Here is a 14,292-nt window from a genome sequence, read left to right as displayed (position 1 = left end):
GACAGATAGAGCATGGTTCAGAAGCAGAAGGCGGTTACAGAGATAGGGAGGGTTTTAGGAGCTGGACGGGGTACAGAATAGGGAGGGGTTGGAAGGGGCTACAGAGGTAGGGAGGGGCTGGAGGGGGCTACAGAGATAGGGAGGGTGTGTAGGGTCTGGAGGGGGCTACAGAGATAGGGAGGGGCTGGAGGGGGTTGCAGAGATAGGGAGGGTGTGTTGGGTCTGGTGGGGGCTAGAGAGATAGGGAGGGACTGGAGGGGGCTACAGAGATAGGGAGGGTGTGTAGGGTCTGGAGGGGGCTACAGAGATAGGGAGGGGCTGGGGGGCGACAGAGATAGGGAGGGTGTGTAGGGGCTGGAGGGGGCTACAGAGATTGGGAGGGCGTGTAGGGGCTGGAGGGGGCTACAGAGATAGGGAGGGGCTGGAGGGGGTTACAGAGATAGGGAGGGGGTGTAGGGGCTGGAGGGGGTTACAGAAGTAGGGAGAGTGTGTAGGGGCTGGAGGGAGTTACAGAGATAGGGAGGGGGTGTAGGGGCTGGAGGGAGTTACAGAGATAGGGAGGCGGCTAGGGGCTGGAGTGGGTGTAGGGGCTGGAGGGAGTTACAGAGATAGGGAGGGGGTGTAGGGGCTGGAGGGGGTTACAGAGATAGGGAGGGTGTGTAGGGGCTGGAGGGGGTTACAGAGAAAGGGAGGGGGTGTAGGGGCTGGAGGGGGTTGAGGGGCTGGAGGGGGCTACAGAGATAGGGAGGGGGTGTAGGGGCTGGAGGGGGTTACAGAGATAGGGAGGGGGTGTAGGGGCTGGAGGGAGTTAGAGAGATAGGTAGTGGGTGTAGGGGCTGGAGGGAGTTACAGAGATTGGGAGGGGGTGTAGGGGCTGAAAGGGAGTTACAGAGATAGGGAGGGGGTGTAGGGGCTGGAGGGGGTGTAGGGGCTGGAGGGGGCTACAGAGATAGGGAGGGTGTGTAGGGGCTGGAGGGGGCTACAGAGATTGGGAGGGCGTGTAGGGGCTGGAGGGGGCTACAGAGATAGGGAGGGCCTGGAGGGGGTTACAGAGATAGGGAGGGGGTGTAGGGGCTAGAGGGGGTTACAGAGATAGGGAGAGTGTGTAGGGGCTGCAGTGAGTTACAGAGATAGGGAGGGGGTGTAGGGGCTGGAGGGAGTTACAGAGATAGGGAGGGGGTGTAGAGGCTGGAGGGGGTTACAGAGATAGGGGGTGTAGTGGCTGGAGGGGGTTACAGAGATAGGGAGGGGGCGTAGGGGCTGGAGGGGGTTACAGAGATAGGGAGGGGGCGTAGGGGCTGGAGGGGGTTACAGATATAGGGAGGGTGTGTAGATGCTGGAGTGGGTTACAGAAATAGGGAGGGGGTATAGAGGCTGGAGGAGGCGACAGAGATAGGGAGGGCCATGAAGGTTTAGGGTAGGTTAGTATGTGTCTCACACTGATGATACTCACACTGGATATTCAGTCGTACAGGATCGGAGTCCTTTACTCCCACGGAGTTCCTCGCAGAACAGATATAGTTACAAGCAGCATCTTCCACTGCAGCGGAGACCGAACATTGAGAGAGACCGGGGCAGAGAGACATCGAGTCGGATGGACACTCCTTCTGCCAGCGAAAGAAACGTACAGGCGGATGGCCATCAGATACACAGCGGAGCTGCACCACATCCCCAGCACGAACTATCTGTGGGTGTGTGATTTGGACACTGGTCGGCGCATCTGGAATTAAACATCCAACACCATCAGCACTGACCCTCCGACAGTGCGGCGCTCCCACAGCACTGATCCTCCGACAGTGCCTGCTCCCTCAGCACTGACCCTCCGACAGTGCCCACTCCCTCAGCGCTGATCCTTCGACGGTGCCCACTCCCTCACCACTGACCTTCCGACAGTGCCCACGCCCTCAGCACTGACCCTCCGACAGTGCGGCGCTCCCTCAGCACTGACCCTCCGACAGTGCCCACACCCTCAACACTGACCCTCTGACAGTGCCCACTCCCTCAGCACTGACCCTCCGACAGTGCCCACTCCCTCAGCACTGACCCTCCGACAGTGTGGCACTCCCTCGGCACTGAACCTCGACAGTGCGGCGCTCCCTCAGCACTGACCCTCCGACAGTGCTCACTCCCTCAGCACTGACCCTCCGACAGTGCCCGCTCCCTCAGCACTGACTCCTCCTCAGCACTGAGCCTCCGACAGCGCGGCGCTCCATCAGCACTGAGCCTCCGACAGCAGCGCGCTCCCTCAGAATTGACACCCCCTCAGCACTGAGCCTCCGATAGTGCCCACTGCCTCAGCACTGACTCCCGCTCAGGACTGAGCCTCCGACAGCCTGGCCCTATTCTCTACTGGCCATCAAATGATTAATGTACAGACAGGGTTTGAGCAGATTTGGAAATATCAGATGAAGAATCCAGGAGCTGGTTTACTCGTGGTACTCACACTGGACCCTGATGGTAATGGTCTCTGAGTTCCCTGCCCCAATGTTGTTTCTTGCCTCGCACTGATAATCTCCACTCTCTGGCTTGCTGATGCTTTCAAACAGCAGGATGTTTCCGTCGACTCGCTTGTTCTGAGAGTGGCTGTACCAGCTGTAGCCTGAGACTGCAGGGTCACTCTTCTGACTGATACAGCTAATATTCACAGTATCTCCCTCGTTCACTGCAGTTAGGTCTCTCTTACTGTCACCATTCACACTCTTCCAAATCTTAAAATCTCTTGGCACATCTGAACCAGAATTTTGTAACCGGTCCAGTTAGTTTTGACGATGTAGTAAATGTTTTGTTGGTGTCATCGTAACTGCCTTTTCCATTCAGCTCCTCTGTTGCATGCTAGCCCACTTGTCACACCCTCTTCAACTCCTTCTCCCACAACCTCCTTGTCTGCCTTTCTCCACTCCCACCATCTTCAGTGGATCAATACGATTCCTCCCCTCACAACCTGTGGGAGTGAGTCCCACTTTCCCTACTACTGTCTGGAGGAAGATGTTCCTCCGGAATTCCCGGTTGGATTTATGTGGAATGTCTTCTATCGATTGCACCTCGTTCTGGTCCCGCCCCATCCCCTCCTCCCCCCACCCACCGCCAACCTGACACAAGGGGAAACATCTTCTCTACGTCTCCCCGATCGAAACCCCTTTCATAATGTTACAGCCCTTGGTCAGGTGTCCCCTCAGCCTCATCTTTTCAACTGAAAATCATCTCAATCTGTTCAGTCGTTCGATAGTTATAACCTCTCTAGTTCTGAGTTCAGACTTGGAATACAGAGACTGGAACTGTGCACGGTGCTCCCAGTGTGGGAAAACTGAGGGATACGGAGACTGGAACAGTGCACGGTGCTCCGAGTGAGGGTCTAACTGAGTTATACAGAGACTGGAACTGTGCACGGTGCTCCGAGTGTGTGTCTAACTGAGGGATACGGAGACTGGAACTGTGCACGGTGCTCCGAGTGTGGGTCTAACTGAGGGATACAGAGACTGGAACTGTGCACAGTGCTCCAAGTGCGGGTCTAACTGAGGGATACAGAGACTGGAACTGTGCACTGTGTTCCGAGTGTGGGTCTAAACGAGGGATACAGAGACTGGAACTGTGCACAGTGCTCTGAGTGTGGGTCTAACTGAGGGATACGGAGACTGGAACTATTCACAATGCTCTGAGTGTGGGTGGAACTGTGGATACAGAGACTGGAACTGTGCACCGGGCTCCGAATGTGGGTCTAACTGAGGGATACGGAGACTGGAACTGTGCACTGTGTTCGAGTGTGGGTCAAACTGAGGGATACAGAGACTTGAACAGTGCACAGTGCTCTGAGTGTGGGTCTGACTGAGGGTTATGGAGACTGGAACTGTGCACCGTGCTCCAAGTGTAGGTCTCACTGAGAGAGACGGAAACTGGAACTGTGTTCAGTGATCAAAGGGTGGGTCTAACTGAGGGACATGGAGAATGGAACTGTGTGCAGTGTTCCAGGTGAGCAACTGAGGTGATATGTTCTGCACATCACACACCTTCTTTACTTACACTGTATATTAATGTGTTTGGATTTCGAATCCTGGGAGCTGATAGAGTTCCGTGCTGAACAGAGGTAGCTACAAGATTGCTCATCAGAAATGAAACCAGGAAAAGAGCCAAACATTTGCAACAGCACATAAAGTACATTTATGTCACACATGCTGATCCAGATGATGATTACGAGGGACAAGATATCAATCTGACTCTAACTTGCATCAACAAGGAGCAGTGGCAACAAGTGATCAAGACGTCATGAGAAGAGTGCGGCTTTGAAGGAATATTTTGGAGCATAGAGAGAGGGAGAGAGAGAGAGAGTTAGAGGCAGAAAGGGAGCAAAATCTTGAGCTCAAGGCCCCAGGAAGCTGAAAGCATGGTCCGCAATGCCGGAGCAAGTGAACCAGGCCATACTCGCGAAACCAGATTGGAGAGAAAGGGAGGGGTGTTGGGGTTGGAGGAGGTTACAGAGATAGGGACGGGCGTACGGGCTGAAGGAAGTTACAGAAATAGGGAGGTAGTGTAGGGGCTGCAGGAGGTTCGAGAGGTAGGGACAGAATGCAGGGGCTGCAGGAGGTTACAGAGATAGGGACAGAATGCGGGGGCTGCTGGAGGTTACAGAGATAGAGCAGGGTTGAGAAACAGGAGGAGGTTACAGAGATAGGGAGGGGTGATGGGGCTGGAGGAGGCTACAGAGATAAGGAGGTGGTGTCGGGGCTGGGGTTTGGTGGTTACAGAGATAGGGACAGAATGCAGGGGCTGCAGGAGGTGACAGATAGAGCATGGTTCAGAAGCAGAAGGCGGTTACAGAGATAGGGAGGGTTTTAGGAGCTGGACGGGGTACAGAATAGGGAGGGGTTGGAAGGGGCTACAGAGGTAGGGAGGGGCTGGAGGGGGCTACAGAGATAGGGAGGGTGTGTAGGGTCTGGAGGGGGCTACAGAGATAGGGAGGGGCTGGAGGGGGTTGCAGAGATAGGGAGGGTGTGTTGGGTCTGGTGGGGGCTAGAGAGATAGGGAGGGACTGGAGGGGGCTACAGAGATAGGGAGGGTGTGTAGGGTCTGGAGGGGGCTACAGAGATAGGGAGGGGCTGGGGGGCGACAGAGATAGGGAGGGTGTGTAGGGGCTGGAGGGGGCTACAGAGATTGGGAGGGCGTGTAGGGGCTGGAGGGGGCTACAGAGATAGGGAGGGGCTGGAGGGGGTTACAGAGATAGGGAGGGGGTGTAGGGGCTGGAGGGGGTTACAGAAGTAGGGAGAGTGTGTAGGGGCTGGAGGGAGTTACAGAGATAGGGAGGGGGTGTAGGGGCTGGAGGGAGTTACAGAGATAGGGAGGCGGCTAGGGGCTGGAGTGGGTGTAGGGGCTGGAGGGAGTTACAGAGATAGGGAGGGGGTGTAGGGGCTGGAGGGGGTTACAGAGATAGGGAGGGTGTGTAGGGGCTGGAGGGGGTTACAGAGAAAGGGAGGGGGTGTAGGGGCTGGAGGGGGTGTAGGGGCTGGAGGGGGCTACAGAGATAGGGAGGGGGTGTAGGGGCTGGAGGGGGTTACAGAGATAGGGAGGGGGTGTAGGGGCTGGAGGGAGTTAGAGAGATAGGTAGTGGGTGTAGGGGCTGGAGGGAGTTACAGAGATTGGGAGGGGGTGTAGGGGCTGAAAGGGAGTTACAGAGATAGGGAGGGGGTGTAGGGGCTGGAGGGGGTGTAGGGGCTGGAGGGGGCTACAGAGATAGGGAGGGTGTGTAGGGGCTGGAGGGGGCTACAGAGATTGGGAGGGCGTGTAGGGGCTGGAGGGGGCTACAGAGATAGGGAGGGCCTGGAGGGGGTTACAGAGATAGGGAGGGGGTGTAGGGGCTAGAGGGGGTTACAGAGATAGGGAGAGTGTGTAGGGGCTGCAGTGAGTTACAGAGATAGGGAGGGGGTGTAGGGGCTGGAGGGAGTTACAGAGATAGGGAGGGGGTGTAGAGGCTGGAGGGGGTTACAGAGATAGGGGGTGTAGTGGCTGGAGGGGGTTACAGAGATAGGGAGGGGGCGTAGGGGCTGGAGGGGGTTACAGAGATAGGGAGGGGGCGTAGGGGCTGGAGGGGGTTACAGATATAGGGAGGGTGTGTAGATGCTGGAGTGGGTTACAGAAATAGGGAGGGGGTATAGAGGCTGGAGGAGGCGACAGAGATAGGGAGGGCCATGAAGGTTTAGGGTAGGTTAGTATGTGTCTCACACTGATGATACTCACACTGGATATTCAGTCGTACAGGATCGGAGTCCTTTACTCCCACGGAGTTCCTCGCAGAACAGATATAGTTACAAGCAGCATCTTCCACTGCAGCGGAGACCGAACATTGAGAGAGACCGGGGCAGAGAGACATCGAGTCGGATGGACACTCCTTCTGCCAGCGAAAGAAACGTACAGGCGGATGGCCATCAGATACACAGCGGAGCTGCACCACATCCCCAGCACGAACTATCTGTGGGTGTGTGATTTGGACACTGGTCGGCGCATCTGGAATTAAACATCCAACACCATCAGCACTGACCCTCCGACAGTGCGGCGCTCCCACAGCACTGATCCTCCGACAGTGCCTGCTCCCTCAGCACTGACCCTCCGACAGTGCCCACTCCCTCAGCGCTGATCCTTCGACGGTGCCCACTCCCTCACCACTGACCTTCCGACAGTGCCCACGCCCTCAGCACTGACCCTCCGACAGTGCGGCGCTCCCTCAGCACTGACCCTCCGACAGTGCCCACACCCTCAACACTGACCCTCTGACAGTGCCCACTCCCTCAGCACTGACCCTCCGACAGTGCCCACTCCCTCAGCACTGACCCTCCGACAGTGTGGCACTCCCTCGGCACTGAACCTCGACAGTGCGGCGCTCCCTCAGCACTGACCCTCCGACAGTGCTCACTCCCTCAGCACTGACCCTCCGACAGTGCCCGCTCCCTCAGCACTGACTCCTCCTCAGCACTGAGCCTCCGACAGCGCGGCGCTCCCTCAGCACTGAGCCTCCGACAGCAGCGCGCTCCCTCAGAATTGACACCCCCTCAGCACTGAGCCTCCGATAGTGCCCACTGCCTCAGCACTGACTCCCGCTCAGGACTGAGCCTCCGACAGCCTGGCCCTATTCTCTACTGGCCATCAAATGATTAATGTACAGACAGGGTTTGAGCAGATTTGGAAATATCAGATGAAGAATCCAGGAGCTGGTTTACTGGTGGTACTCACACTGGACCCTGATGGTAATGGTCTCTGAGTTCCCTGCCCCAATGTTGTTTCTTGCCTCGCACTGATAATCTCCACTCTCTGGCTTGCTGATGCTTTCAAACAGCAGGATGTTTCCGTCGACTCGCTTGTTCTGAGAGTGGCTGTACCAGCTGTAGCCTGAGACTGCAGGGTCACTCTTCTGACTGATACAGCTAATATTCACAGTATCTCCCTCGTTCACTGCAGTTAGGTCTCTCTTACTGTCACCATTCACACTCTTCCAAATCTTAAAATCTCTTGGCACATCTGAACCAGAATTTTGTAACCGGTCCAGTTAGTTTTGACGATGTAGTAAATGTTTTGTTGGTGTCATCGTAACTGCCTTTTCCATTCAGCTCCTCTGTTGCATGCTAGCCCACTTGTCACACCCTCTTCAACTCCTTCTCCCACAATCTCCTTGTCTGCCTTTCTCCACTCCCACCATCTTCAGTGGATCAATACGATTCCTCCCCTCACAACCTGTGGGAGTGAGTCCCACTTTCCCTACTACTGTCTGGAGGAAGATGTTCCTCCGGAATTCCCGGTTGGATTTATGTGGAATGTCTTCTATCGATTGCACCTCGTTCTGGTCCCGCCCCAACCCCTCCTCCCCCCACCCACCGCCAACCTGACACAAGGGGAAACATCTTCTCTACGTCTCCCCGATCGAAACCCCTTTCATAATGTTACAGCCCTTGGTCAGGTGTCCCCTCAGCCTCATCTTTTCAACTGAAAATCATCTCAATCTGTTCAGTCGTTCGATAGTTATAACCTCTCTAGTTCTGAGTTCAGACTTGGAATACAGAGACTGGAACTGTGCACGGTGCTCCCAGTGTGGGAAAACTGAGGGATACGGAGACTGGAACAGTGCACGGTGCTCCGAGTGAGGGTCTAACTGAGTTATACAGAGACTGGAACTGTGCACGGTGCTCCGAGTGTGTGTCTAACTGAGGGATACGGAGACTGGAACTGTGCACGGTGCTCCGAGTGTGGGTCTAACTGAGGGATACAGAGACTGGAACTGTGCACAGTGACAATAGACAATAGGTGCAGGAGTAGGCCATTCGGCCTGCTAGCCAGCACCATCATTCCTTATGATCATGGCTGATCATCCACAATCAGTATCCTGTTCCTGCCTGATCCCCATAACCATTGATTCCACTGTCTTTAAGAGCTCTATCCATCTCTTGCTTGAAAGTATCCAGAGAGTTGGCCTCCACTGCCTCTGGGCCAGAGCATTCCATACATCCACCACTCTCTGGGTGAAAAAGATTTTCCTCAACTCTGTTCTAAATGGCCTACCCCTTATTTTTAAACTGTGTCGTTTGTTTCCGGACTCATCCATCAGTGGAAACACACTTCTTGCCTCCAGAGTGACGAATCCCTTAATAATGTGGTACGTCTCAATTAGATCGTCTCTCATCCTTCTGAACTCAAGTGTATACAAGCCCAGTCGCTCCAATCTTTCGACATATGATAGTCCCGCCATTCCGGGAATTGAGCTCGTTTACCTACACTGCACTCCCTCAAGAGCAAGAATGTCCTTCTTCTAATTTAGGGACCTAAACTGTACACAATACTCCAGGTGCAGTCTCACCAGGGCCCTGTACAGCTGCAGAAGGACCTCTTTGCTCCTAAACTCAATTCCTCTTGTTATAAACGCCAGCATGCCATTAGCTTTCTTCACTGCCTGCTGTACCTGCATGCATACTTTCATTGAATGATGTACAAGAACACCTAGATCTCGTTGTACTTCCCCTTTACCTAACTTGACTCCATTTAGGTAGTAATCTGCCTTCCTGTTCTTGCCACCAAAGTGTATAACCACACATTTATCCACATTAAACTCCATCGGCCATGCATCCATCCACTCACCCAGCCTGTCCAAGTCACCCTGTATTCTAATAACATCCTGCTCACGTTTCACACTGCCACCCAGCTTTGTGTTATCAGCAAATTTGCTAATATTACTTTTAATGCCTTCATCTATATCAGTCATGTATATTGTGAACAGCTGCAGTCCCAGCACCGAACATTGTGGTACCCGACTGGTCACCGCCTGCCATTCCATAAGGGACCCGTTTATCACGACTCCTTGCTTCCTGTCAGCCAGCCAAGTTTCAATCCCAGTCAGTATATTGCCCTCAATACCATGTGCCCTAATTTTGCTCACTAATCTCCTATGTGGGACTTTATCGAAGGCTTTCTGAAAGTCCAGGAAAACGACATCCACTGGCTTTCCCTGGTCCATTTCATATTTACATCCACAAAAAATTCCAGAAGATTAGTCATGTACAATCTCCCCTTCGTAAATGCATGCTGACGCTGACCTATCCTGCTATCCAGTGCTCCGAGTGTGGGTCTAACTGAGGGATACTGAGACTGGAACTGTGCACGGTGCTCCGAGTGTGGGTCTAACTGTGGGATACGGAGACTGGAACTGTGCACGGTGCTCCGAGTGTGGGTCTAACTGAGGGATACGGAGACTGGAACTGTGCACGGTGCTCCGAGTGTGGGTCTAACTGAGGGATACGGAGACTGGAACTGTGCACGGTGCTCCGAGTGTGGGTCTAACTGAGGGATACGGAGACTGGAACCGTGCACGGTGCTCCGAGTGTGGGTCTAACTGAGGGATACCGAGACTGGAACTGTGCACGGTGCTCCGAGTGTGGGTCTAACTGAGGGATACGGAGACTGGAACTGTGCACGGTGCTCCGAGTGTGGGTCTATCTGAGGGATACAGAGACTGGAACTGTGCACGGTGCTCCGAGTGAGGGTCTCACTGAGGGATACAGAGACTGGAACTGTGCACGGTGCTCCGAGTGTGGGTCTAACTGAGGGATCCGGAGACTGGAACTGTGCACGGTGCTCCGAGTGTGGGTCTAACTGAGGGATACGGAGACTGGAACTGTGCACGGTGCTCCGAGTGTGGGTCTAACTGAGGGATACAGAGACTGGAACTGTGCACGGTGCTCCGAGTGTGGGTCTATCTGAGGGATACAGAGACTGGAACTGTGCACGGTGCTCCGAGTGTGGGTCTAACTGAGGGATACGGAGACTGGAACTGTGCACGGTGCTCCGAGTGTGGGTCAAACTGAGGGATGCAGAGCCTGGAAGTGTGCACGATGCTCCGAGTGTGGGTCTAACTGAGGGATACGGAGACTGGAACTGTGCACTGTGTTCCGAGTGTGGGTCTAACTGAGGGATACAGAGACTGGAACTGTGCACGGTGCTCCGAGCGTGGGTCTAACTGAGGGATACGGAGACTGGAACTGTGCACGGTGCTCCGAGCGTGGGTCTAACTGAGGGATACAGAGACTGGAACTGTGCACGGTGCTCCGAGCGTGGGTCTAACTGAGGGATACGGAGACTGGAACTGTGCACTGTGTTCCGAGTGTGGGTCTAACTGAGGGATACAGAGACTGGAACTGTGCACGGTGCTCCGAGTGTGGGTCTAACTGAGGGATACGGAGACTGGAACTGTGCACGGTGCTCCGAGTGTGGGTCTAACTGAGGGATGCAGAGCCTGGAACTGTGCACGATGCTCCGAGTGTGGGTCTAACTGAGGGATACGGAGACTGGAACTGTGCACTGTGTTCCGAGTGTGGGTCTAACTGAGGGATACGGAGACTGGAACTGTGCACGGTGCTCTGAGTGTGGGTCTAACTGAGGGATACGGAGACTGGAACTGTGCACTGTGTTCCGAGTGTGGGTCTAACTGAGGGATACGGAGACTGGAACTGTGCACGGTGCTCCGAGTGTGGGTCTAACTGAGGGATACGGAGACTGGAACTGTGCACGGTGCTCCGAGTGTGGGTCTAACTGAGGGATACGGAGACTGGAACTGTGTACGGTTCTCCCAGTGTGGTGCTGAGGAGATATTTTCTGCTGATCACACTCCCTCTTTACTTACACTGTATATTAATGTGTTTGGGTTTAGAATCCCCGGAGCTGACAGAATTCCGCGCTGTACAGATGTAGCTACAAGATGAATCATCTCTGGTTGTTACAATCCGAACTGAAGCGCTATTCCATTCCAGATCTGTCCGCTGTCCGTTGCACATTTTGATCCAGCTGTAACTCTTCGGCCTGGGATTGGCTTCACTGCGACATGTTAGAGTGATCTCGGTCCTCTCCGTCACTGTATCCACTGAAAAAACCTCCACGTTTCTTGGGCCGTCTGTGGAGAGAGAGAGAGAGACAGATGTGATTACAAGATTACAGAGACCCTCACATATCCGGGTCCACAGGAGACAAGTGGGTCGTGTTGCGGTTATAATTTCTGGTCAGAAATGAAACCAGGAAATGTGATAAATAATGGTAACAACGCACAACATGCATTGGCTTAGATAACAAAGTGTGGAGATGGATGAACACAGCAGGCCAAGCAGCATCTTCGGAGCACAAGAGCTGACGTTACGGGCCGAGACCCTTCATCAGAAAAGCACAGAGGACTGAGCACAGTTCCAGTGTCCGTATTCCTCAGTTAGACCCACACTCGGAGCGCTGAGCACAGTTTTGTCTGATGAAGGGTCCAGGCCCGAAACGTCAGCTTCTCTGGTCCTGAGACGCTGATTGGCCTGCTGTGTTCATCCAGCTCGACACTTTGGTACCACAAATTCTCCAGCATCTGCAGTTCCCATCATCTCTGCGCATTTGCTTAGCGCCTGTTTAAGAAAGAGATGTATTGAAATGGGTGAAAGAGCGATGTGACCTCAAGCTGCTTCAGTCGGGAGCGTGAGCAGGAGATCAATATATCAGGAGAACACTTAAGTGTGTTCAATGAACATCTGAGAGGAGGAAGAGAGACGGAGAGAGAGAGCGAGACAGAGAGGGAGAGAGACAGAGGCAGAGAGAGAGAGAGAGGAGGCGGACAGGTATGGAAATACGAAGGTCAGGGCCCCAGGCAGCTGAAGGCACGGCCCTGGAAATTGGAGCGATGGGAATGAAGTGAATTTCAGAAGCTGGACTTGTGCGGGGGGGTGGGGCGGGTGAGGTGTGACAGGGATTGGGTGGGAGTGTAAGGGCTTCAGGGTCTTACAGAGACAGGGAGCGGGGCTGTAGGGTTAAGAGGAGGTTACACAGATAAGGAGCGGGTGTAGTGGCTAGAGCAAGTTACAGAAATAAGGAGTGGGTGCAGGGGCTGGAGTAAGTTACACAGAGAGGGAGGGGTTGCAAGGGACAGAGGAGGTGACAGAGACAGGGAGGAGGTGATGGAGGGATTTGGAAATGAAGAGTGGGAAGTTTATAACCGAGCCGTTGCGGGAGTTGAGAACGATGCAGGAGAGGGAGGGAGAGGAGGGTGAGTGGGGAAAGGGGCTCGGTGCGAGCTCAGAGACGGAGGGGTCAGTGGTGTTTTGGACAGATCTCTCTCAAATAGCGAGTGGTGACGGAGCCCGGGGAGATTGATTTGGGAAAAGGTCAGTCTGTGAATCTCACTCACAGAGCACCTCGATCCTGAAGCTGTTTGAGGTGGAGTTTCCAAATTGGTTTTCCGCTTTGCAGTAATAATCTCCAGAATGCGTTGGGCTGATGGAGCGAATGGTCAGGACTTTCCCTGTCCCCTTGTGAGCTGCTCTGTTCACATTGTCCTTAAACCAGGTGTAAACAGCTTCCGGATTACTCCTGGAGTTACAGGTCAGGGTCACCCGGTCTCCATCCTTCACATCTCGCTGTGGCCCAAAGCGAACGACGGTAACATCTCGTGGGGCATCTACAAGAGGAATTACAGCTCGATTCAGGCCAGAGAGAGAGAGAAATAAAACTGTGGAACATGAGGGAGCTTTCTCCCAAATTCTCTGATAAATGCTAACCCCGAGCAGAGACATCATTTCAAAGGAGACCACTTGGATTCCAGGCAATCACATCCTGAAACAGGCCATTCAGCCCATCTGCGCGTTGCCCATGTTCTCATTCACAAGTGGTTCCTCCTCTGTAACGCATTTGCACATGAAAGTACAGAAACCGGGGGAGTGTGCACAGTGCTCCGAGTGTGGGTCTGAATGAGGGATACGGAAACCGTGCATTGTGAACAGTGCCCCCACGGTGGTTCGAAATGAGAGATACGGAGACTGGAACTGCGCACGGTTCTCCCAGTGTGGTGCTGAGGAGATATTTTCAGCAGATCACACTCCCTCTTTACTTACACTGTATATTAATGTGTTTGGGTTTAGAATCCCCGAAGCTGACAGAATTCCGCGCTGTACAGATGTAGCTGCAAGATGCATCATCCCTGGTCATTTGAATCTGAACTGAGGAGGAATATCTTTGCAGACGTGTCCGCTTTCCGTTGCACATTTTCCTCCAGCTGTACCTATTAACCTTGGGATAGGCTTCGCTGCGACATGTTAGTGTGATCTCGGTCCCCTCCGTCACTGTATCCACTGAAATAATCTCCACGTTTCTCGGGCCGTCTGTGGAGAGAGAGAGAGAGAGAGGCTGATGTGATTTCAATTTCTCAGAGTTCCTCACATTTCCGGGTCTGCAGGAGACAGGGCGTCTCGTTGGAGTGGGGAAGGGGCAACATCAGCATGATTGCTGATCAGAAGTGAAAATAGGATGCGACCAAAAAATAGCAACAACACACAATTTACATTTATGTAGCGCCTTGTAAACCAGGGGAGACATTGCAAAGGCTGATACAGCAATCTGAGTCCAACTTGCCTCAACATGGAGGAGAGGCAACAAGTGATCTCGTGGTCAGGAGAAGAGTGTGGTTTTCAAGGAACATTTTAGAGCATGAGAGAAAGAGAGAGGGAGAGAGTGAGGCAGAGGGAGAGAGTAAGAGAGAGTGGTGGAGACGTGCAGGGAGGGAATGCTGGAGCTCTGGGACCCAAACACCTAAAGGCATGACCCATGCTGGCAGAAAATGTACAATTGGAGGGTGGTAAAGAGGCCTTGAAAGGAGGTGGCTACAGAGATAGGGAGGGGCTGGAAGGGGCTACAGAGATAGGGAGGGGCTGGGGGGGGCTACAGAGATAGGGAGGGTGTGTAGGGGCTGGAGGGGGCTACAGAGATAGGGAGGGTGTGTAGGGGCTGGAGGGGGCTACAGAGATAGGG

The 14,292-nt window shown here is 54.0% G+C and overlaps 1 protein-coding gene across 1 annotated transcript in view; it reads right to left on the bottom strand.

Moving 5' to 3' along the window:
- LOC125448445 (hemicentin-1-like) overlaps window positions 1-14,292 on the bottom strand; it is a 126,498-nt gene that overhangs the window by 41,378 nt on the left and 70,828 nt on the right. The window contains exons 7-12 of the mRNA XM_059641275.1: window positions 13,380-13,646; window positions 12,677-12,946; window positions 11,147-11,413; window positions 7,216-7,500; window positions 6,226-6,492; window positions 1,454-1,720 (exon numbers count right to left, since the gene is read on the bottom strand). Of these exons, the coding sequence (XP_059497258.1) occupies window positions 1,454-1,720; window positions 6,226-6,492; window positions 7,216-7,500; window positions 11,147-11,413; window positions 12,677-12,946; window positions 13,380-13,646 (1,623 nt within the window). The remainder of the gene's footprint in view (window positions 1-1,453; window positions 1,721-6,225; window positions 6,493-7,215; window positions 7,501-11,146; window positions 11,414-12,676; window positions 12,947-13,379; window positions 13,647-14,292) is intronic.

The sequence above is a fragment of the Stegostoma tigrinum genome, chromosome 41 (assembly GCF_030684315.1).
Source record: "Stegostoma tigrinum isolate sSteTig4 chromosome 41, sSteTig4.hap1, whole genome shotgun sequence".
In the NCBI taxonomy this organism is placed as follows: domain Eukaryota; kingdom Metazoa; phylum Chordata; class Chondrichthyes; order Orectolobiformes; family Stegostomatidae; genus Stegostoma; species Stegostoma tigrinum.
The sequence above is the reverse complement of the archived record's forward strand: the minus strand, read 5'-3'. Positions and strand labels throughout refer to the sequence as shown.